The 25,369-nt window shown below is 41.3% G+C and overlaps 1 protein-coding gene across 1 annotated transcript in view; it reads right to left on the bottom strand.

Moving 5' to 3' along the window:
* The window catches only part of LOC149789676 (sodium- and chloride-dependent glycine transporter 1-like), a 64,727-nt gene that overhangs the window by 29,018 nt on the left and 10,340 nt on the right, over nucleotides 1-25,369 (bottom strand). Inside the window, exon 2 of the mRNA XM_089971691.1 lies at nucleotides 190-313. Coding sequence (XP_089827817.1) covers nucleotides 190-313 — 124 coding nt within the window. The remainder of the gene's footprint in view (nucleotides 1-189; nucleotides 314-25,369) is intronic.

The following is a 25,369-nucleotide window of genomic DNA, read 5'->3' as shown; positions in this document are numbered from 1 at the left end:
GAACTCCCGCATCCGAGGCGGACGCTCTAACCACGAAACCGATGTTCGCTTGAAATAACTTATACAACGAATAAATTAGACACTGATCTACCGATGCATAATACATAGGCCTGTCATGATCTACGCTGGTCTTTGTAGGATGCCTCTTATACACACTGAAATAGAATGAAGTACGCGTAGTCTGCTTACCGCCACCATTTCTGAAACAAAGGTAGGGAAATCTCCAAACATTGCCCAGTCCTACTGCGAACCCAATGAGTGTAAGGATGAACTCAATTTGGCTACCCCAGTTTGCTCGTGTTGTGCTTTCTCCCTGTAACATAAAAATAAAAATAAATAAATAAATAAATAAATAAATAAATAAATAAATAAATAAATAAATAAATAAATAATGTGGGTTGCAGACTATTCACCATAAACCGGTACGGTTTGGTATGCAATATGTTTTCTTGTTTCAAATGTCAATGCAATTTTGCATGTCTCTTCACATTTCATTTAGTTTAATTTATAATATAAAAGAACTTTCGACTAAGAGAATTTGTTTTCAAATGTGATTCTGTGTGTGACGTTTGCTTTTAGATAGCGGCAAGCAATATGTTTGGTTGATTGATGTACAGTAACGTTTCTCAACTAAACACTGAAGCGATGGTCTTTTACAAGTTTTCATTTTAAAGACAAAATATTTTTTCTGTAGTTTATATTAAATAGTTTCTTTAAGCAACCAATCATTAGTTAGCGCACAATTTTGCATGCAGTACTCAGGTGGGAAATGCTGGTTGAGTTAACTAAGTTAAATACTAAAATCTATGCCTCGGTTATCCAGTTTTAGTATTTGGCATTTGCTTACTCTGAGATTCACCTACAGCGCAAATTTGATGACCAGAGATGAAACGGTATTGAAATTGGAAACATAATTGCTTGGCAATGTTCATTAACTCTGGAAAGTAGGTTAAAGCAACCCAGTATTGGTGTGCGACAGACGTTCTTGCTAAGTGCACGTCATTGTTTAAGGTGTTGGAATTATTGAAACAGAACTGGAATCAAAGATTGGATAGAGTTAGTAAACAATCAATATATATTGTGAAATCTAGATCAGAGACACACTGTTTTGGAACCCGGTTGCTTCCTAAAGACATTTTCAATAAATGACGGAACATTTAACAATACCACGTAGTGACCCAGTTTTAATGCATATTATCTCAAGATGTAACGATAATATAAATTTGAGCTCAACTCATCGAGAAAAAAAAATAGTTATAACCCATACAGGATGGACAGAAGGACATTTATTTATTGATCATTTTTCAGCATCATTTTTGTGTTGTTTGCGATACTAAAGAACACTCAACTGAGACTGTAATAGTTGCAAATACGTTAAAATTGGAGACTAATTGATTTGTCTATTTATTAATAAATTGCATGCCAGTTTTCAAAATAGTTTGAATTCATTTCAAATAAATACAATGGATATATATATGGAATATCTGAGACACTCACCCTACATCCCTGTCCTTAGTGTCCACAAATGTTTAAGGAAGATGTTGGCGCACCAAACAGTACATAGCAGTTTAATCAACGCAATATGTTAACCTAGCCATCACTTTTAGTCACAAATCATTTGGGAATACCAAGCCGCCTATTATTATTATTATTATTTCCGGACTTGGGTTTACAGTATTGCGGCTGGGTTTCTGTGAACATCATTATGGGTTGGTCGACATTGCGTGTCTCTGGGCAAGACACACTACTCCCATGACCTCGACACTAAAATATTTTTTCGTGTCATGTCGTTCCTTCGACTAATCAATCGGTCAATCGGTTTTAATTATTCAATCAATTCCAGAGAGGCAAGGTACCTACCTACTTTCTGTGGCAATGAGATGTATACAAATCTACATCGAAATTAAATGATTTACAAAAACAATCAAAGCACTTGTGCAATTTCTAATTAATAATGACGTTACTGATTGCATGACCAAACCACGTTCAGTTTGTCCTTTCTATTCTTGCATGCGTATTAGTAATTGACCTTCCGGACAAGCATGGCTGTCAATCAAATTTTACATTTCGATACTTTAGTAGCCCTGACCAGTCTAATTATCAACGTTTACGTTTAGAGATTCCAGTAGCCCTGACCAATCAACTTTGACATTTTAGATATTCTAGTCGTCCTGACCAATCAACTTTGACATTTCAGATATTCCAGTCTAACTACCCAGCTGAATCAAGTACTTAGGTTCGTCACTCAGTCGCACGGAAACCCATTTGGTCGCTATATAACAAATGTCATTTCAAATCTTTATTACTCCAAAATTTAATCTCATCAAATTTCATGAGATGTTCCCCACATATTTGTACTTAAAAGCCCCGTGCCACTAACAGCAATTATTTTTCAGCGTTAGGAACACCGATAATACAAACATTGCTATGCTTATTAAAGGGCGAGGATTTTCCTAATTCTATGATAAAACATTTCTGTGATTATTAAAGGGCGAATATTTCCCCCACTTACCCAGTAACTGAAAAGATTTCGACACAGAAGGTAAACTGAGGATCGATACTTTGTTGTCAATCACTGTTATTGATGAGAGACATATATAGGATAGCTTTACCTTTCTACAGCATGGATTAGAACGGGTTGTGAAAAATACAGCCTGCTAGATCCGGCCCGTGATGATAATAATAATAATAATAATAATAATAATAATAATAACAATAAAATAATAATAGCAATAATAATAATAATATTAAAATAACAATAATAATAATGATAAAGAGTAATAATAACAATAAAATAATAATAATAATACAATAATAACAATAATAGTAACATAATAATAATAATAATAATAATAATAATGACCTTATTTAATAAGGGTAACACAATTAGCTAAGACCTGATCTACCTTGAGGCCCTCATACAAAGGAATTTATTTATTTTAGTTGCATCTCTGAAGTCACTGGATATATTGGGTTTGGAAGAAGGAAATAGAGTGAGCATTTCTAATCTTAACTGGAATAGTATTCCAGAGCAGAGTTCCAGAGTATTGGAAACTTTAAAAAAATAAATTAAAAAAATCCTTATTTGTTTTGGGAATTTTATACTGTTTGGTAGACATGGATCGCAGGTGGGGAGAATTACCAGGTAGCCTATACTGGAATAGTGATTGTAAATTTTCAGGAGCGCTATTATGGGATATCCTGTACATCAATTTGGCTTTTCTCAAACAGATTCGGTCTTTAATAGGTAATATTTTTGACCTACCAGCTAAATTTTCCTTGCTTTCTTTCTGGATTGATATTAGCCCTAATGCTCTTTTTTGAAAATGTGCCAGTTTTGCTATGTTTTATGATTTGAATTACCCCATACTGTATTACAGTAGTCTAAATAGGGTTGTATGTAACTGTTATAAAATAGTTTTCTGTGCCTTTCAGGGAGAAAATGTCTTATCCTACTAAGAAGCCATAAACTTGAATTGACTTTTTTTACTGATATGTTTGATACGTTCAGTCCATGATAGGTTATTATCTACCAGAACACCAATATGTTAACCCGTGGCAGATCAGTCAGATATTTCAGTGCTTTGGGTCTGTGAATTTCATTGGATGTGGCAATATGCCACTGCATCCAATCAAAACAAACACTACATGATCAAGACAAGGGCTAACAAAATCAGCCATTTTCCACTGCTGGTCCGTGTTTGTACAAATACATTCTTTACCTCAAATACAACTGCAATGGCATCTTTGGTACATTGCCACACTTTCAAGGTTAAACTTATATCTGATCGATCCGCCAAGGTGTAGATAGGGATAACATATTGTAACCTTATTTATTATTATTTATTATAATTTACAACATAGGGTGTGGCTTTACAAATCATTTATTCGGCCCGCTCCCCATGCCTTGATTGAGTCTTATCATGGGTATTAATTGTTAAATTGGCGTTATCCTGTCCACAAGGACAAGTAGTAGTTATTATAGCAGCGATGAATGCATACAAATCATGGGCAGCGACCGTACCCCGTTTAGTTGTTTTGGGTTGAACGCCATTTCTCAGTGCAAGATAGGTTATACAGGGCGGCCAGTACAACTGATGGAGAAAGAGCCCGGGAAAACCACAGCAAGAACCACCGACCTTACTGACAAGCTTTCTTACATGTCCGCTTTGGCCGAGCACGAGACTCGAACCCAGGCGGACAGAGGTGAAATGGCAGAGATCGGTAAATGCGAACGCTTTATACCACTCGGTAAAAAAATTCCACGGTGTATGGAGTTTTTGTTTCTGCTTCAATGATAGTATCAAAATATATTTCTTACTACTCAGGAACGTTACAGTATACAGGCAATGTGCAGAAGACACAATTTGTCATATCAATATAACGTCATGTGATATTAGTCAGTAAGCATATTCAGCAGGGTTAGCTCGATCCGAGGATTTACATATTTCACGTGAATTACATTTGGATGTTATCAGATGAAGTGACACTTCATCGGTTAAATTTTGTAGTCCACAAATGGCAGTCCTTATTTGACGCCGATCTTTAAGTTGTTGACTACCTGAGAAATCATACGTAAGAATGAATCCATGCGCTTCTGTACAGATAGCTACTCTTCAGTTCTGAAAACCACTTTTAGTCTGATTTGCTACTGGAAGTATATGATCCAACGAACTGTTCGATATAGTGTATAAAGTACAATGTACATTTCACATTCACCCTGAAAATGGAGATGTCAACTAGTTGCTATGGTAACGCAACGTAGACAACATATGGGAAACATTAAACCTTTTATTCGTGTTACAGACTTCAAGACTAAATACCAGAAGAAAAAAATCCAATTGATTCTTAAAGTAGTTATTCTCTCATTCACTCGTAAACATTTATGACATCATGTATAGAAGTTTTGGAGAAAATTGAGGATTTTAAGAAATAGTGTGTGAATAGATCCAGTTTTAAAACGTTATGTTTCTTCTTCCGATTCAGAGATAGAATCCACCGAAAATTAAACAGTACTGGCAATCAGGGGCACGTTCCAAATAAACACTCGCCATCTGTCCATTATGTGCGACACCTAACGTTGAGATTAATAAAGAGAATTTTTTTAAAATCAGATTTTAGCATCTGAAAGAAGACTTAATTAATGTGTTTTTCTCAAATAAAAAAATCTCTCTCTCTCTCTCTCTCTCTCATACACGCATACTCAAAAACACTTGATAATATTAGTGACTACAAATGTTAGACAATAAACAACTTGAACAAAATAACCAAACAGATGCTGTTATTGATTGCTATTTGTTAATTACAAAAAGGTGGTCGCAAATAGATAGTTATCGCGGCAAATAGAGATCACGACAAATAGACAAATATCAATGCAAATATAACTTTTCCAGAATAAATAGAAACAGTTAAAGAGACATAAAACAACATATACATTGGTCGAGGAAATGAATACACGTCATATATTCCGATTTTCTTGTACTGAAACAAAATAGAGCTTGAAAAGACGAGGCCTAATTACACCGACATACAAAACAGAGCTTGAAAAGACGAGGCCTAATTACACCGACATACAAAACAGAGCTTGAAAAGACGAGGCCTAATTACACCGACATACAAAATAGAGCTTGAAAAGACGAGGCCTAATTACACCGACATACAAAATAGAGCTTGAAAAGACGAGGCCTAATTACACCGACATACAAATTAGAGCTTGAAAAGACGAGGCCTAATTACACCGACATACAAAATAGAGCTTGAAAAGACGAGGCCTAATTACACCGACATACAAAATAGAGCTTGAAAAGACGAGGCCTAATTACACCGACATACAAATTAGAGCTTGAAAAGACGAGGCCTAATTACACCGACATACAAAATAGAGCTTGAAAAGACGAGGCCTAATTACACCGACATACAAAATAGAGCTTGAAAAGACGAGGCCTAATTACACCGAAATACAAAACAGAACTTGAAAAGACGAGGCCTAATTACACCGACATACAAAATAGAGCTTGAAAAGACTAGGGCTAATTACACCGAAATACAAAATAGAGCTTGAAACGAGGCCTAATTACACCGACATACACTGAATACACTTTCACTCTTAAATATGATTAATGCGCCACTCCGTTCCGGTGTAGTTTTAATCACCAAGACTTACACCAAGAATGTCGTCATCCAGATGTCACAAGTCTTGGGATGGAATGTTTTATTCATATGAACAGGGATTGCCTCTCTTAAAAAAAAGAAAGAAGTTATCAAATTAAGTTAACAGTTATGCCTTGAAGAAGTGCCGATGTCGAAATTGAGTATTTTCAACTCACTCTGTGATGTATTGAATGTGCTTGAGCGATCAAATTCTGATTACAAGAGATTTTAAGTTTACTAATTCATTTCCTGACTTACTGAATGCACTTGAACGGACCGTCCGAAAATGATTATATATCTGTTTTGGCAATAGGTGGAATTATGCACACACACACACCATATATGTGTCTACTGTATCCGATCCAGAAGCTAAGGCTGTGGATACACTGTCCTTCAACAAGGAGGGAGCCAAAGACTATGCGGAACATCTCTACGTTTCTCCACGACACGGTAAAGAATTGTAATCGTTCTAATTTACACGTTTAAATTTAACAGTCGTTGGTCAATACTCCTTTTGCCATGGCGTCAAGTATACGCGGGAAATTTCTTGATTTGTTCAACTTCTCGCATCTGAGACTGACGGTATTTTATTATTGACAAGAATGAAAGCATCTGCACGTAAGGACTTAGCTAGGAAAACCTTACAGGAATAATACGCCCTACCAAATGGGCACGTAGTGAACCAAAATAGTTAGGGACTCTTCCGTATGGACGGCTTATGGACTCTTCCGTATGGACGGCTTACACGATAATATTTTTCTACATGGATGCAGAAAGGAAGGTATCTTCCCTATGCAAGCATTGGATTTATGAACAGCCTTTTTCTTTCTCGCTCTCACAAGAAGAGCTACCGGCGCTCATTTTGGTTAATGAAATCGCTCAAGTACCCGCAGCACATTCAGAAGTCGTGGCAAGAAAGTTTTGGCATTAACAATGACCACTTGCCCAACAGTGAGGTTAACGAAGATTAACTTTGTTAACAGTACGCTTTATCACCACTTTGATAACTTATATAAAATTAGTAGCACGTTAGTAGTAAGGTGGGGTACATTAGCGACAATGGGAATTAGAATTACAGAGACCCCTGGGTCAGATTAGCGACAAGGGAAATTTAACATGGCGAAAAATCGTGGGTCAGATTAGCGACAAGGGAAATTAACATGGAGAAAAATCGTGGGTCACTCTAGCGACAAAGGGAATTTAACATGGAACTATAGTGTGGGTCTGTCTAGCGACAAGGGGAAATTAACATGGGGAATAGAGTTTGGGCTTTTGGGATTTTTTTTTTTAAATTTTTTAAAATTTAAATTTAAATTTAAATTTAAATTTTAAAAAAGGGTAGGCAATGGAAAGGCTATCTCTTTTCGAGAAATATGGCTGGCCCTGAAAAGGGCCTTTGGGTTTATGTTAATGTATTCATTAACATAAATGGTACCGCATTGGTCTTCTTCTTGTCCTTAGGCTACGTCTCACTGTTGGTCCGTAAATCAGCACTCTTTTCAGGCATCCTTGTCTTTCAACGTAGATCCTACGTATCCACAGGCTGCTGTTTGTCCTGTGGACAACGGTCCACTTGGCTCGGACATACATGAGCATGTCCGTCCGGAACATCATGGAAGACACAAGCGTAGAAGATTGCACATCGGTCCACATCTTGAAGCGACGAGAACAAGTGAATCAATGCAGTGAACTGCGCTTATTTATAGGTACAGGAAGGATTGAAACGGATTGAATTCATTTACCAATCCGAACACGCGTTACAAAATTCAGTCAGCTCGCATCCAATCCGAAGAGAGCAGTCTGTGACGTCACGTGGTCTATATAGATTCGTTAGCGCTTGTGTGCAGTCAATCTATGCGACAGTGATTCAACATGACGGAAACTCAGAAAACGATCCATTGGGGTGCACCAGCAGGGGAGACTGCCCAAGGGAATCCGGACTTACTTTCAGAAGAGGTACATTGGGATTTTGTGGATTTTCTTACCTCGCAAGAATTTGTTCCGGAACCTTCGTTACCTTCTTCATTACCGCAAGTGGAGAATTTTAGACAGAGACAGAAAGAAGAATTGGAGAAATTTATGCAACGACAAAAGGAAGCGGAACAAGCTTTTCTCCTACAGCAACAGCAACAGCAACAAGAAGAGGTAAGAAAAAAACAACAGCAACAACAGCAAGAAGAAGTAGCAGCAAAGAAACAAGAGGGTGAAAATCAAACGGCTACGGTACTGTTGGACATTTTAGCGGAGTTAAGAAGTCTGAAACAAATGTATCAGACTTCTTTATCACGACCGAAGAGAATACGACCTCCCCGAGCTAAACACGCCAACCCTGTGACTAAGCCTGTCGTACCACCCTTAGTGATTTCAACCCAATCATCAGAAGTAGGCCTTGGCCGTGGCAAAGGCTTAAGGCAGTTAAAGTTGATTGGTTAAACTCACCCCTACACCAAAACAAAAAGGCCCTTTTCAGGGCCACCCACATTTCTCGAAAAGAAATACAATTTCAATTTGCCAATAACTCAAAAATAAACCCCACTCATTTTACCTTATAGTACGTGTCTGTGTATGAGTGCGTGAGTGTAGCTTCTTATTTTAAAATCAAAACTCAAAGACACTTACCTTATATCATTCATGTATTCTTTTATCCATTTTTTTTACAATCCAATTCACAATTCACCACAGAACACTTTAATTAAAAGTTCATTGACTTCTTCTTTCTCCTTGTTTAGTCTCTGTTTTTTTAATTTCTTCACCGTTTTTTCCTCATTTTCTTCCTTTCTTCTTTTCTTCTCCTGTTTCTTTGCTTCTTTTAAATAGAATTGTTTTCTTTCTTCCTCTTCTTCCTCTGAAGAATCCCTCTCTTCTTTCGAAGAATCCCTCTCTTCTTCCGAAGAATCCCTCTCTTCTTCTGAAGAATCCTTCTTTTCTTCTGACTCCTCTTGTTTCTTTTTTGGGCAATCTGGAGACCAATGTCCTTTTTCTTGACAATAATAACAGGTATCTTGACTTTTGTCTTTTTTAGCCCCTGTTCTTTTTCTTTTTTGACGGTCTGGACACTCTGAAGACCAATGCCCTTTCTTCTGACAGATATAGCAAGTATCTTGACTTTTATCTCGAAAGGAAGGAGAGTAGTCCGTCGGCTGGTCTGAAGAGAATTTTCTAATGACCCCTCGCAAAGCTCTGACGAAACGTTCCATCTGGGTAGTCTCTTCCATTGTTGTGCTCGGCTTGAGAGTGAAATGAATAGTGAAAGGACAAGACACACACCCTTTTTATATACGCTGGTTTGCCAAGACTATAAATTAGTCTATGGTGTTTAAACTTGAGTCATTTGACGTTTTGCACTCAACATGAAACGATCCCATTCATTCGAGAAGAAAGAAGAAGAAGAAAGTAAGAGGCAGAAACGTGATCTATCGCCTCGTACCGGGGCTGAAATCTTCGCACAAATTCATGCCAGTGATTTTGAAGAGGACATGAGTGAACCAGAATCTGAACCCTCTAAACCAAGTTCACCACCCTTAGTCAACCCTGAAAAGTACTATTCCATTCGAGAGACGGAAAAGCGCTCCTCTAGAAAATTTAGAACCACGGCTTACACCTACACGGTGAAGTTTAAAGATTTCAAGGCCGACGTACCATTGGAGAAAGCAGAAGGGTTTATCACCGAGATGTGGGATTCTTTGCTCACCGCACTCAAGCGACAATGTCAAGCCAAAGAAGACGATCGCTTGACACTATCCATAGATCACGACGGTTTGAAATCCCCTGTTTGGATCGAGTTTAGCAGACCCGCAGAACTGACCCCTTCCAAAGTCATGGACAAGATACAACAGGTGCAACAATCTAATGACCAGTTTGACATCACCGATGGTAAAGCCACACTGAAAATGGCCCACGTCTCTCCTCCTCAAGGAACTGGATGCAAAAAGATGTTATTGGTGGACGACCTTCGCAACACCAAAAACAGTCTCGTCCGAATTAACAACCCTCAAGACCAGATGTGTTTAGCCCGTGCCATCGTGGTGGGACGAACCTATGCCAACAAGAACGACACAGTAGAATGGAAAAGAACCTGGAAAACTATTCAACGATGCGATCGAGCCAAACAACGAAATGAAGCAGAACTCCTGTTGCAACAAGCCGGACTGTCCAAAGACACACCCTGTGGCATTCCTGAGATGCAAAAATTGCAAGATGCCCTAGCTCCACTCTACACCTTGAAAGTGCACCCTCAAGAAATGCGTGGAACTCTGTTGTTTCGAGGCCAAGATTTTAAGGACGGAAAACACATTCATGTCTATCATCACGATGACCATTTCGATACCATTACCAGTATCACTGGATTCCTGGGATACAGTTATTATTGTGAGAAATGTGACTATGGTTATAACAATCGAGAGCAACACAAGCATTGTGGAATGAAATGCCTAGGATGTTTGGCCTCTCCACCCTGTCTGAGTGAAGGACCAGTGCCTTGTTCGACTTGTTTGCGCACGTTTGTCAGTCCTACCTGTCACCAACAACATTTGAAAACACAAGGTTCACAGAAGAAATGTGCTTGTCAACTCCTGAGATTGTGCCCTACCTGTGGACAAGGCATACTTACCAATAATGCCAAGGCACACGTATGTCGAGGAAAGAAAAAATGTCACATTTGTCACCACATCGTGGACTTGGAACACCAATGCTACGTGCAAAAATACCAACCCCCACCAGAGAAAGAGGACGGTCACAAGAAGAAAGGCAATTTCATCTTTTTCGATTTCGAATGCATGCAAGAGACCGGCATTCACATTCCTAATTTCTGCGTGGCTCATCGAGCGTGCGAGAAGTGCATTCAAGAACCTATCTTCAGTCATTGCCCTCACTGCAGCAAGATTCCTGGAGGACGTGAAAAAATCTTTCGGGGACCAAACACGTTAGCCGATTTTGCCCAATGGGTCTTAGACCCCATCGACAAGACGTGGAGCCAAGAGGACATCGAACGTTACGGAGATTGTCATCGTCATGCCACAGTGATGGCTCACAATTTCTCCGGATACGATGGACAGTTTCTTTTGAGGTACTATGCGGAACAAGGCACCGAACGTCCTAAAGTGACTTTGAACGGAGCCAAAATCATTTTCATGCAAGTGGGACAAGTACAGTTCAAAGATTCGATGAGTTACTTGGCCATGCCTTTGAGCCGAATGCCTAAAACGTTTGGAATGACAGAAATGGCTAAAGGGTACTTTCCACACTTTTTCAATACGGAAGCCAATCAACATGCCGTTCTACCCCATTTGCCTGAGGCTTACTATTACGACCCCGACAACATGCGTACCGAACAACGAGAAGCTTTCTACGCTTGGTACCAGGCTCATGCCTCTGACCCCTTCGACTTTCAGGAAGAAATGTTAAAGTATTGTCGTTCCGACGTGGACATTTTACGGCGTTGCTGTGGAAAATTTCGAGAACTGTTCATGGAACACGGAGGGGTCGATCCTTTGAAAGAAGCTTGCACCATTGCCAAAGCGTGTTCCTTAGTGTACCGCCAACGATTCATGCCTGAAAACACCGTGGCTGTCATCAGTCCTCAAACGACCCACTATGTCAAGCGTCAATACTCGGTCAAAGCCCTACGTTGGTTACATTACTTGTGCGACAAGGAAGACAAATGGATTCAGCATACCCGCAACGGAGGAGGCGAAAAGACCATCGGAACGTATTCGGTCGATGGCTGGGACTTAGAAAACCCCAAGATCGTGTACGAGTTTAACGGTTGCTTATTTCACGGATGTCCCGTCTGCTACCCTGACCGTGACACTAAAAATCAGTTTTTGCAACGAACCATGGAAGACTTGTACCAGGACACTTGTCAGCGACGCCTAAAGTTAGAACAGCAAGGATACCAAGTGGTGGAAATGTGGGAACACGAGTACGATCACCGTTTGAAAACCGATCCCGAGTTTAAACGCCTCGTGGAAAGTTACCAGTTTATGGACCCGCTGAACCCGAGGGATAGTTTGTACGGAGGAAGGACCAATGCCACCTGTTTGCTGTACCAAGCCGACGAAGAGAAAGGAGAAGAAATCAAATACTTGGACGTGTGTTCGCTGTATCCCTACGTGTGCAAATATTGTCGCTTTCCTGTAGGGCACCCGCAATTGTTGACGGAACACATCGACCTGAAAAACATTCGACAATACGAAGGCTTGATCAAGTGTAAAGTTTTGCCTCCCACGAACCTATACCATCCCGTCTTACCTCACCATTGTCAAGGCAAACTGATGTTTCCCTTGTGCGTACTTGTGCCGAAACGTGCAACCAGGACCAACCTTGCCATCACAGCCAGGAAGAACGTGCCTTGACGGGAACCTGGGTCAGCGTGGAATTGTTCAAAGCTCTGGACATGGGATACCAACTGTTAGAAGTGTACGAAATTTGCCACTTTCCCAAGACACAACAGTACCACAAGGGTGACCCTACTCAGAAAGGCATTTTCGCCGACTACGTGGATGCCTTTTTGAAACTGAAACAAGAAGCCAGCGGCTATCCTTCCTGGTGTCACACTCCCGAAGACCAAATACAATTCAAAGAGAAATACTATGCACAAGAAGGCATCTCTTTAGACCACATCGAAAAAAACGAAGGCAGGCGATCGTTTGCCAAAGTGATGTTAAATTGCTTGTGGGGTAAAATGGCACAACGACCGTGTTTACCCAAGACGGAATATTTGACAGAACCTTCCCGCTACTTCCAGATGATTCACGACAAAACCAAATACATGAAACACGTGGACGTCGTTCGAGAGGATTTGATCTTGGTCAATTACGAAGAAGATCTGGACTTTGTACAAGACGACCCTTTTGGAAATGTCATCATTGCGGCTTACGTGACAGCTCATGCTCGCTTAAAATTGTACGAAGCTTTAGAACTGTTAGAAGAACGCGTCCTGTACTTTGACACGGACAGTTGCATTTACATCGATCACCCGATTCAACAGCACCCTGACATCGAAGGAGACCGTTTAGGAGCCTGGACAGACGAGCATCCCGACGACAAGATTCTAAGTTTCGTCAGTGGTGGTCCCAAAAATTACGGCTACGAATACCGGGACAAACAAGGAGAAGTGCACACGACGTGCAAAGTGAAAGGACTGACTCTGAATCATCGTACCAGTCGAGTGGTCAACTTTGGGGTATTGAAAGAAGCCTTGCAATCGGGAGAGGATGGAAACTTTAAAGTGACCACCTATCAACCGAACAAGATTGTACGTTTACCCACTCACCACATCGTCAGTCGACCCTTGGAAAAAGTCTATCAAATTCTATACCAGAAGCGAGTGCGACTTCCCAATCACTTCACCTTACCGTACGGTCACGTCGGTATTGGTATGTATATGAAAAGGAACCCTAGGCAAGATCGATAGTTCATTGTTCATTGAAGTAACTTACCATGTCGTTGACGAAGAAGAAACCAGATTGGTTAGGAGTCAAATGTTGGACATCACCGGGACCAGGGTTTTGAGGCTTGGACACAAGAGGTGGCCCAGTATGCACGAGAGTTATTCAAGGAAAAAAGTTACTTTTCAACCTGTGTTAGTGACGGTGCCAGAAGAACCCGTCACCCAGGACAGGACTGTCGTGGACAGGCCTGAAAGACCCTTTCGGGAGGACACTTGTGTGACCTTACCCCCCTACTATAGAACTGGTTAGAACTTTACCCAAAACATGTTGTACAGACACTTGTGTTTATTCCACGTTCATGGTTATCATGTGCCTTTTATTCTTGTACTTAAGGCTTTGGCTTTTATGTATTTTTGTCTTTCGTATTCATGTTTGAAAAAAAACATTCAATAAACGTGTTCTGAAAAAGTATATAAACTCTTGTCTTGTTTGTTTTTCGTGTCACAAGTGACATTTCTCACACCATGGCTACCTCTGCTGTCTCTGCTCCCTCTTCCTCTACTGTCAAAGTCATCGACGAACACTTAGATCGTGCCAGTTGGGAGGCTTTGTATCTTCGCCATCCCTTTAACATGCTCATTGCTGGACCTAGCGGTTCAGGCAAAACCGAATTCGTCAAACGTTTGATCGAACATAAACATCATTTGATCGATCGACCCCCTCAACGAATCGTGTGGTGTTACAAAGAGTGGCAATCGGCGTACAGCCTCTTGCGAGAAAGTCAAGGCGATTCCATCGTGTTTGTGGAAGGCATTCCTAAAGAAGACGATAGCATCGTCTCTGACTCCCGTCTAACCCATTTGGTCATTTTTGACGACATGTTAGGAGAAGACGAAGAAGAAATTAAACTGTGGTTCACGCGCAAAGGGCATCACCGTAATGCCAGTGTCGTTTACATCACCCAAAATTTGTTTCAACAAAGTAAAGCCCATCGCACCATCAGTCTCAATGCGCATTACGTGGTCTTGTTTAAAAGCCCTCGAGATAAATCGCAAGTGCAAGTCTTAGCCAAACAGTTAGGAACGCCTTGGCTGACTCAGGCGTACGACGATGCCACTCAAACTCCACACGCCTATTTACTCGTCGATTTGAAACCTACGACCCCCGAGGATTTGCGATTTCGTACCCACTTGTTTCACCACTGGTGCCAAGACGGAGGGCCTGTCCTGTACACGTCTCCGTCCTCGACTTCATTTCACTCCCCATAAAAAAAATCTATAAAAACGTCAGACCCTTTTTCGTCTGTCTCACTCTCAGTGCGAACATGACGTCCCTTCAGTCGCATCTTCCCGTCAAATTGATTCGTGCCTTGTATGGCATCAGTCGAGAAAAAGATCCACAAACACGAGCTCGTGTCTTAGAAGCTAGTCTCAAAGAAGTCTTACGATGGTTCACGGTGACGGCACGTCAATTACTCCAAGGAATCATTCAGATTCCTCATCAAACCAAACTCTTTTTCGATCGAAACAAAGTCGCTTTGGTCCAACTGGCCGATCCCCGCATCGACACTCAAACCAAAAAACAAATCATTTTGAAACCTGGAGGGAGCGGTACTCTAGGAGGGGTCATCATTCGCTCACTCTTAAGATGGGATCCTAATACCCCCAAAGTTATACCCATGACAAAAGTCCAACGAAGCCCCAAGAAGAAAAAGACCAGGTCCCCAAGGAGAACTTCTCCAGTGGCAGGACCCTCCTCTGACCAGACACCACCCCGGAAAAAGAAAAGAAGCCCCCAGAAAAAGAAAAGTCCACAGAAAACTAGTCGCAAGAGAGGCACTTCGGCCAGGACGCAACCTTACACTCGCAAACCACGACCTGTCACAGCGGTGAGTGCGTCTCCGGCAGCTTCACGTTTGTCCACTTCTCCGTTAATGACACCCAGAACTGAAGAGTACTTGGAGACGTTGATCACACCAAGAACTTCTCCGTTGATGACCCCCAAAAGAACTTCCCCAGTGGCAGGACCTTCCAATTTAGTGGCAGTGGCTGCTGCTCACAAAGTACCTTCTCCCAAAATCAAAGTTCAAGAAAGATCGGGCATGTTACAAAGTTTACTGGATTTGTCCAAGCAAGAACTGGCTCGATTTAGTCCGTTGCGTACCCCTGCACGACGTGTCATGCCTGTCCTCAAACTGATACGACGTAAAGACAATCAGTGGCGACGCGTTCCAGTATAAAAAAGGCCTGTGACCAAGTCGGGTATCAGTGTTTTTTTGGTGCTCCTGAAGACTCAAAGATGTCACCCTCCAGAAAACCCCAAGGAAAGAAAAGGAAAGGACTGCCACCACGTTTAGCCAAACATGGGGACATGTTATCTGTCCTGTCCAAAGCTTCTCCACCCCTACGAAAAAAACTCATTCAAACAGCCTCCAAAGAGGTCATCGATACCGTGTGCGAATGTTGTTTGAACGTTTTGAAAGGCACGATCCCTTTGTCCAAACACCAGAAACAATGCTTAGGCAAACATCGTCACATTCTTCGCCAAATGGTTCAAAAGAAAATTCCCATTCGTCAAAAAAAAAAGATGTTAGTGTAACGTGGAGGTATTTTGCCTCTCTTGTTAGGCCCCATACTGAAAGGAGTCTTGGGAACCATGTTGGGAGGACTGGTGGGAGCAAGATAAAAAGGCCTCGGAAGTTCCAAGATCTCAGAATCGACCCCTGACAACCCCATGGAAGGACGAAAACTAGCTTTAGTGCCTTACAAACGATGGATGGAATACCATCGGTGGCAAGAACAACGCACCCCGCATTTACCTCCCAGTCCCCATTTGAGCGAGATGTCCCAGTTACAACACGAATTGCAGTCCTTGATGGATCGCCAAGATTTGTCCGAAACAGAAAAATCGCAAAAGTACGGTCAACTCTTGCAACGACTGCAACTCTTTCACCAGAAAGCTTTAGACGAAACAGCTCTACCCACTCTGAAAGATTTTAAGACCTTGATGAAAAGTCCAGCACCATCACCAGTACCAGTACCAGTACCAGTACCACCAGTACCAGTGACCAAGACAGAAAAAGGAGAAGAAGAAGAAGGGTTTCAAACTCCACCAGAAAAAGTACGCAAGTTGACAACACCACCTACCTCCAGAATTGGATGGATTAAAAAGATGATGGCCACCCCTTCTTCATCACAAGAGAAAAAGAAAGTGAAGACAGAAGTGAAGACAGAAGTGAAACAAGAACCGATATCCCCCGCTCAGACATCCTCCTCCTCTTCAACACCTATTGCCGGTCGCACACGCAAAGCATTGCAATCCAAGAAAGTACCCCAAGAGAAAAAGAGTAACATCCTCCAAGAGTGGGTGTCTTATTAACACACCAACCAACACAAAAAAATGGAAAAAGTCTTAGCTAGCATTTACTACGATCCCTCCCATCCTGCAGGTTACGCAGGAGTTCAAAAATTGTATCGTGCTGCCAAAACGCGACTGAAAAGTCTCCGTTTACCTCAAGTGCAACGATGGTTACAAGAACAAGCTACCTACACTTTACACAAACCCATTCGACGCAAGTTTGCCAGAAGTCGCACCCGAGTGGAAGGCATCGATCATCAATGGCAAGCCGATTTAGCCGATGTCTCTCATTTGGCCAGTTACAATCGTGGCTACAAATATTTGTTTTCTGTCATCGACGTCTTTTCCAAATTTGCCTGGGTCGTGCCCTTGACTTCCAAATCGAGCAGCGAGTTAGTGCGAGCCCTGCAACGAGTGTTGAAACAAAGCGGTCGTCACCCTCTTCGATGGCAAACGGACAAAGGCACCGAATTTCTGAACCAAGCTTTCCAAAAAGAATTAAAGAAACGTGACATTCATGTTTTTACCACCGAGAATCCCGAAACCAAAGCCAGCATCGTGGAACGTTTTCAACGCACTTTGAAAGAACGCATGTGGAAATATTTTACGCATCACCACACTCTGAAGTGCATCGACATCTTACCGCACCTGGTGCAAGCGTACAACCAATCTTACCATCGAAGCATCGGACGTGCCCCGCAAGACGTGACTCACGACAACGAAGTGTTGGTGTTTGAGCGCCTGTTTGGTACGTCCCCGACGAGGGCTGTCCCCAAGAAAAGTCGAGACTTGGCCGTAGGAGATTGGGTGCGCATTGGCAAAACCAAACGCACTTTCGACAAAGGTTACTTACCTAACTGGACCACCGAATTGTTTCGCGTCACTGGACGAGTGCATGGCCGTCATCCTGCCGTCTATAAATTGGAAGACATGAACGGAGAAGTGCTCAAAGGAACGTTTTATTTGCCCGAGTTACAACGTGTCACCAAAAAAGAAGACGACGTGTACGACATCGAAAGCATTCTCGAACGCAGAACCCGTAAAGTGGGCAAACGACGTGTCAAAGAAGTCAAAGTACGTTGGAAAGGATATCCACCCAGTTTTGATTCTTGGATCGACGCTTCGCAAGTCATCGACTATAAAAAGAAGTGACCATCATGCCTTTTCACACAGGCGCAGCTACGTCGACCACTCCTCCTTCCCCTAGTTCTTCTGTGCAAGATTTACAAAAACAACCCTTGTGGGTGTGGTGTGGAGAACGTGTGCCTAAAACGCAAATCGTCTTTTTCTGCCAAATCTTCGTGGTGTATTGTGTCATCGGGGCAGCCATCGCCAATTTGAATTTGCAACAAGGAGACAAACATTTGTGGACCATTTTATTGAGCAGTTGCATCGGTTACCTGCTTCCTAATCCCTCCCTGAAATTCACCTCGAACGGGAACCCCGGGAACCTTGTGTCCAGTGCCAGTGCCAGTCACCACTTCAATCACAACCAGAACCCCATTTTAGACGGAGACACGCCTCTGACGTCCAGTAACCCCTCGGACAGCCACAGAACTCTGGAATTATGAGTCACCAAAACCAATTTTACTTAACTTTACCCAGTGACAGTTCCATGGAGGTGTTTCCCAAGAACACGTTGTGCTGTTACACGGCCAAATTACCTCAGGCCATCCAGTTAGATCACGAAGCCCATTGGGAAGTGGCTTTAGTAGAAATGATTCACCCGTCCCAAGTCCTCAATGTCCTTCCCAATCAAAATTTTTTTGATGTGGAAGTTCATGACGAGCAAATGCAACAGTGGATGGATAGCAATGTCAAATATGAGAAGAAAACCCGTACACAAAAGTACACCACCTATCACTTGTTCATTCCCCCAGGCTATTATTTTAGTGGTCAACATTTGGTCAGCACCATAACCTCCAGGTTTAATGTCGTGTTTCTGAAAGCTTTGGAGCATGTCAACAAAAATGTCACCATGGAGTACCACAAAGCAGCTCGTCGCTTCTTGATGAAATTTGAACGGAGTAAAATCATGTCCATTTTATTTTGTCCTGAATTGTTTGACATGTTGGGCGGAGACATGGACATGAGAAAGACCATGATAAAGAAAAACGAATTACCCATCGTTTACGACAACGAGTCTTTTAGCAAGTTATTTCGTGCCCCGGTAGAACTGAACCAAGGACTGAATTTGATGTTCGTGTATTCCGATCTGGTGGAGTACAACGTGGTGGGACACACCTCCGTACCGTTACTGCGTGTCATTCCTTTCAAAGTGGATTCTGCCACGAACACTGACGAGGAAGGTGGAAACACCTACCACGTCCACCGCGAATTTGTCCATCCTCACTATTTGCCTGTCAGCAAGTCGTATTTGGACACGGTCAACATTGCTATAAAAGGAGATCTGGGACAAAATATTCCATTCACCAAAGGAAAAGTCACGGTGAAACTCCATTTTCGAAAACGGTTCTCTCACGACTCTTAAGTCATGTATCCAGTGTACCGAGGGGTTGCTCGACAGCGAGGACACGGCTTAGGAGATATGTTAAAATCGGCCTTTCGTTCGGTGGCCCCGGTGTTGAAACCGATGGTGACACGCGGATTGCACGCCTTGAAAGATGCGGCACTGACGCAAGGCAAAGAATTTCTCCAAAATGTCATCATCGACAAACAAAACCCTAAAGAAGCCTTCATGAGGGCAGGCAAAAATGTCTTGCTGCAAACGGGCAAAGACATTTTAGGCCAACGAGAAACACCTATAAATGCCCTGCACGCTACCGAGTCAGGCATTCAGCAAGGACAAGGCAGAAAGAGACGACGAAGAAAACACCCTTTCACCAGACTTCAAGCGAGAAAGGCCAAGAAAAGAAGAACCGTTCGAGACTTAGACGTTTTCGATTATTGAGAAAAGAGACAAAAAAATGATGCACCGAGAATCTTGCGCTTGTTCCAAGAAGGAACTGGATCTGTTTGCCATGCCCCCCACGATGATGACGATGCAAGAATCCCAGTGGGTGGAATTTCACCCCGTCTCCTCACTGACCGATTCCGCTCCCATCGAGTTTGAAATCAAAGGACAGCCCGAAGATTACATCGATCTGAATAGCAGTTACTTGTACCTGAAAGTCAAAATTCTAGATAAGACTGGAGGTGCTATAGACGATGAAGCAGTAGCTCCCGTCAACAATTTCATGCATTCCTTGTTCAGTGGAGTGGACTTGTATTTGAATAACAAACTGGTCAGTAGCAGCATGGATACTTACCCTTATCGTGCCTACCTGGAAAATCTCTTGACGTACGGAATAGATGCCAAGAACACTCATCTCAATGCCTGTGTGGTATGGGAAGCTGACGAACCTACCAAGTTTGAAATATTGGAAACTGATGAAAAGAAAGACAACAATGATGGATTTGTAGAACGAAGAAAGAGAATCACGGGAGCCGACACAAGTTTAGAACTGATGGATCGTTTGCATTTGGACATGTGGTTGCAAGAAAAGTATTTGCTGAACGGGGTGGATGCCCGCCTGAGACTGAATCGTAGCAGTGCCGCTTTCCATTTGATGGCTGATAGTGACGGTTACAAAACCAAAATCCTAGAAGCCAGACTCTACGTACGCCGTGTGGAAGTGTTACCTAAAGTGGGAAACGACATCAGTCAGACGTTGAGCAGAACGACCGCCAAGTATCCCATACGACGCGTGGAAGTGAAAACCTTCACCATTCCCAAGGGACAGCGATCCATGATCGAAGATCATCTGTTCCAAGGACAGTTACCCAAACGTTTGATCGTTGGTATCGTCGAGAATACAGCCTTCAACGGAGCTGCCGAAAAAAATCCTTTCTACTTTCAACACTTTGGCGTGTCCAAAATCGAAGTCAGTCGCGATGGCAAGACCTTGTGTACCCGACCTTTCGAACCTGACTTTAAAAAGAAGAATTACTTGAGATCGTACTTGTCCTTGTACGAAGCCACCAGACAGTTAGGAACTAATACCAGTCACGGTATTACGTACGAGGATTATGCAGGAGGCTACGCTTTGTGGGCTTTCGATTTCACTCCAGACCAAGGCAGCGACGAGGGACATTTCCACCCTATAAAATCCGGCCAGATTCGTGTGGAAATTCAGTTTAAAGACCGAGACCCTGATGAAACGGTGAACGTCATCCTGTATGCAGAATTCGATAATGCCATAGAAATCAACAGTTTGAGAGAAGTCATCCTAGATTACTAGAAACCATGGAAGACTGTTATCCCTCTTTACCTAGTGGAGAAACTTTTAGTGTTGCATTGTTGTTAAAAAATGTTAGAGTTGTTGTTTAGTGTTAAGTGATTTTTGAATAAAAAATGTTGTGTTTTGAAAAAATTGTTTGATGTTTTACTGTTGGATTATTGTTAAAAATGTTAGAGTTGTTCTTTAGTGTTAAGTGATTTTTGAATAAAAAAATGTTGTGTTTTGAAAAAAATGCCTTTGTCTTTTGTTTAGCTATAAGAATGTTGGATTGATGCTCTTTCATTTCTTACTATCCCTCTCATGACACTCACTAAACGTTGCGACTAAAAAACCGTGTGGGGGATGTTTTCCTTCACGTCCGCGCTTTGACTTTAAGAACCGGGTTGTTTCCAGTCTAACCATCCATTGTCGACTCATCCTCCTAAGAAGATGTGCTCCAAACTAGCTAAACTCAACGAAGCCTACGTGAATTTGCATAGGGTCAGACACAGTCTGATACCGAAGCCAGAAGAAATAGAGAATGTGAGAATGTTAAAAGTCACTGAAGACCTGATAGAAGAGCTCTTCAGAGAAGAAATGAACAGGGAAAAAGAAGAATGGACAGAGAAGTACAGAATTCAGAGACAGCAGCAACAACAACAACAAGAGCAGCAGCAGCAACCTGAAGCTGACAGAGGCTTTGTCGATTGTCGTATCGACACCAAAGAGTTCTTCTTCTCTTTCCGAAGAAGCAGACCTATCGCCAGAAAGTCTATCCTCAGAGGACATCGCATTCTTAGAAACTAAAAAAATGCCATAGCAAACAAAAAAAAAACAGCCCTTTTCAGGGCTACCCAATACTCTAGAAAAGAAATAACAATCGATTTGCCAATGTGTGTAGGTAGAGTAGTGTGAAAATAAACACTAACTCTTTATTGATAGTGAGAGTGTATGTGTTTGTGTGTTTGTGTTTGTAAGTGGTTAAGTAAGTTGGTATGGATAGTAGATTAAAATGATGTCTTTTTTTGGTGTTTGAGGTGTAAATTTGGGGTTAGATTGGATTGCTTTGCGTATGTGGATAGTCTATTGAAGTGATTTATAAAAAATTTTAAAATAGTGATGGGTAGCATAAAAAGTGAGTGAGTGTTTCTTTTAGGTCCGCGCGTTGTTGTTTTTTGGTCATGATGTAGGTAAGATCAATTTTATGTTTTTAGGGGATGTTTTCCTTCACGTCCGCGCTTTCACTATAAATTGAAACTCGTTCGGCAGTCCAGCTACCCTTGTTGATTGATCAACACCAAAAATGAACACGAGACTGGAGAAACTGTTGGAACTTCGTGTGCATCTGGAATATGCCAGGCGCATATTAAATGAACTGGCCGCGGAAGCCATTGTGGAGGAGGGAAGGATAAGAGAGGAGGAGGAAAGAAGAAACAAAGAAGAGGAGGAGAGAAGATATAAAGAAGAAGAGGAAAGAAGATACAAAGAGGAGGAGAGAAGATACAAAGAAGAGGAGGAGGAGGAAAAGGAGAGAAGAAGAAGAAATTTCAGAATCCCAGAGAGCGAAAATTGGGATTCTGAAGCGACATATCCTGCCTCTGCTCTCTGCCCCAAAAAGGTAAAAAGTAACTGGGGGACAAGATGTGTATGTGGCGCCAGGCCTGGAAGGTGCCACCATTAACCAGGTGTCCATGAAGTTCCAAAAAAACAGCCCTTTTCAGGGCTACCCAATACTCTAGAAAAGAAATAACGATCGATTTGCCAATGTGTGTAGGTAGAGTAGTGTGATTATAAACACTAACTCTTTTTTAAGATAGTGTGAGGGTATGTGTTTGTGTGTTGGTGCTTGTAAGAGCTAAGGTATGTTTGTGGGAATAGTAGATTATGGGTTTCTTTATTGTTTCTTAGCGTAGGTGAAGAGTATAGTTAGGGTTCTGTAAGCGCTCACGTACGATTGTGTGGATAGTAGATTATGGATTAGTTTATTGTTCTTAGCGTATGTGGAGAGTATAGTTTGGGTTTTGTAACCGCTCACGTACGATTGTGTGGATAGTAGATTATGGATTTGTTTATTGTTTCTTAGCGTATGTGTTTGTGTGTTTGTGTTTGTGTGTTTGTGTGTTTGTGTTTGTACCCGCTCACGTACGATTGTGTGAATAGTAGATTATGGATTTGTTTATTGTTCTTAGCGTATGTGGAGAGTATAGTTTGGGTTTTGTAACCGCTCACGTACGATTGTGTGGATAGTAGATTATGGATTTGTTTATTGTTTCTTAGCGTATGTGTTTGTGTGTTTGTGTTTGTGTGTTTGTGTTTGTGTGTTTGTGTTTGTACCCGCTCACGTACGATTGTGTGAATAGTAGATTATGGATTTGTTTATTGTTCTTAGCGTATGTGAAGAGTATAGTTTGGGTTTTGTAAGCGCTCACGTAAGATTGTGTGGATATTAGATTATGGATTTTGTTTATTGTTTCTTAGCGTATGTGGAGAGTATAGTTTGGGTTTTTATTATATGAAATGAGAAAGTATAGTTTGGGTTTTATTATATGAAATGAAAAAGTAGGGGGATGTTTTCCTTCACGTTCGCGCGTTGTTTGGTCATGATCTAGGTAAGATCAATTTTACGTTTTAGGGGGATGTTTTCCTTCACGTACGCGCTTTAAGTATAAGAACCCACAGTATTCGTCGTTCAAACCATTCTGCAAAGAATAAAAAAAGAAGATGGCTTCCAACCAAATGGACAAAATACAAACATTACAAGACGTTTTAGACAACTTAGGAATGATGGAGCAGATGTTAATAAGACTGGTTGAAGACCATTATTCCTATAGTCCCCATCGTGTAAAGATGGAAATTAATAACTTAAAAAAGGTAAAGGACAAGATTAGTGGTGTCATGAAAGAGATAAAGGAGGAGAAGGAGGATGAAGAGGAAAGAATAAGAATAAGCAAATGGAACGAAAAGATTGAAAAAGAAGAAGAAAATGAGAAGAGGAAGAAAGAAGAGGAGGAAGAGAAGAAGAAGAAAGAAGAGCAGGAGAAAAAGAAAGAGAAGAAGAGAAAGAGTGTTGGAGATAAAATAAGAACTTGGTGGAGAAAAAGAAGAAATTAGAAGCAGAAGAAGAAGAAAACCCAAAGGCCCTTTTCAGGGCCAGCCATATTTCTCGAAAAGAGATAGCCTTTCCATTGCCTACCCTTTTTTAAAATTTAAATTTAAATTTAAATTTAAATTTAAAAAAATTTTAAAAAAAAAATCCCCAAAGCCCAAACTCTATTCCCCATGTTAATTTCCCCTTGTCGCTAGACAGACCCACACTATAGTTCCATGTTAAATTCCCTTTGTCGCTAGAGTGACCCACGATTTTTCTCCATGTTAATTTCCCTTGTCGCTAATCTGACCCACGATTTTTCGCCATGTTAAATTTCCCTTGTCGCTAATCTGACCCAGGGGTCTCTGTAATGCTAATTCCCATTGTCGCTAATGTACCCCACCTTACTACTCACGTTGGACGTCTTAAGATATATAATACACTTACTGTGTTCATCTAGAATGTTACAATACACAGAATAAGAGAAAATTAGATTAAAGACCAATCACAAGCTGACAAAGCATGAGTTATGTGTGAATATTTATCTACTTAACTTGCTCCAAGCTAATGCTTTTCATTGCCTTTAACATTGTGATCTTACGCCTTGATTGTTTTCATGGGGTGTAATATAAAGTACCATATTATATAATGTAACTATTTCGTCACGTTCTGGCGAAATGTTCGATTTGTATAAAATAGTGCAGTTGAAATATACTATTATTATTTTATAAATAACGTTGATTTTAAGGCTGGACATGCGCTGATTTTTTTTGACGGGTCAAAGTCGATAAACGACAGGCTTCAAATCTATCCAATTTTACATAAAAATTGGCATTTAATTTAAGTCGATAAATTTAATCAGAAATTTAACGGCTCCAACATGGCTGATACATTTATTGATGTGTTTTTATGAACGATGGTCATATTTAACCATGCTGTCATCCTGTCAAACGGACTATGGTAAACCTTGAATGCATTGATGTGTTGATAATACTATCTGAGACCTAAGTACTAACTGGCATTTTGTTATCATATTTTGCACGAATCTTATGTTTGTATCCGTGTGACCGGACTATATCAGCTACGAAATGATAGTCCAGTTCAAGAGGTACCGATCTGCATTATGAAGCAAGGTGTAAGGAAAGGACAGGACAATGCCCTGA

Source organism: Sinohyriopsis cumingii, chromosome 10 (genome assembly GCF_028554795.1).
Source record: "Sinohyriopsis cumingii isolate HCF-2022 chromosome 10, ASM2855479v2, whole genome shotgun sequence".
NCBI classification, from domain to species: Eukaryota; Metazoa; Mollusca; class Bivalvia; order Unionida; family Unionidae; genus Sinohyriopsis; species Sinohyriopsis cumingii.
The sequence above is the reverse complement of the archived record's forward strand: the minus strand, read 5'-3'. Positions and strand labels throughout refer to the sequence as shown.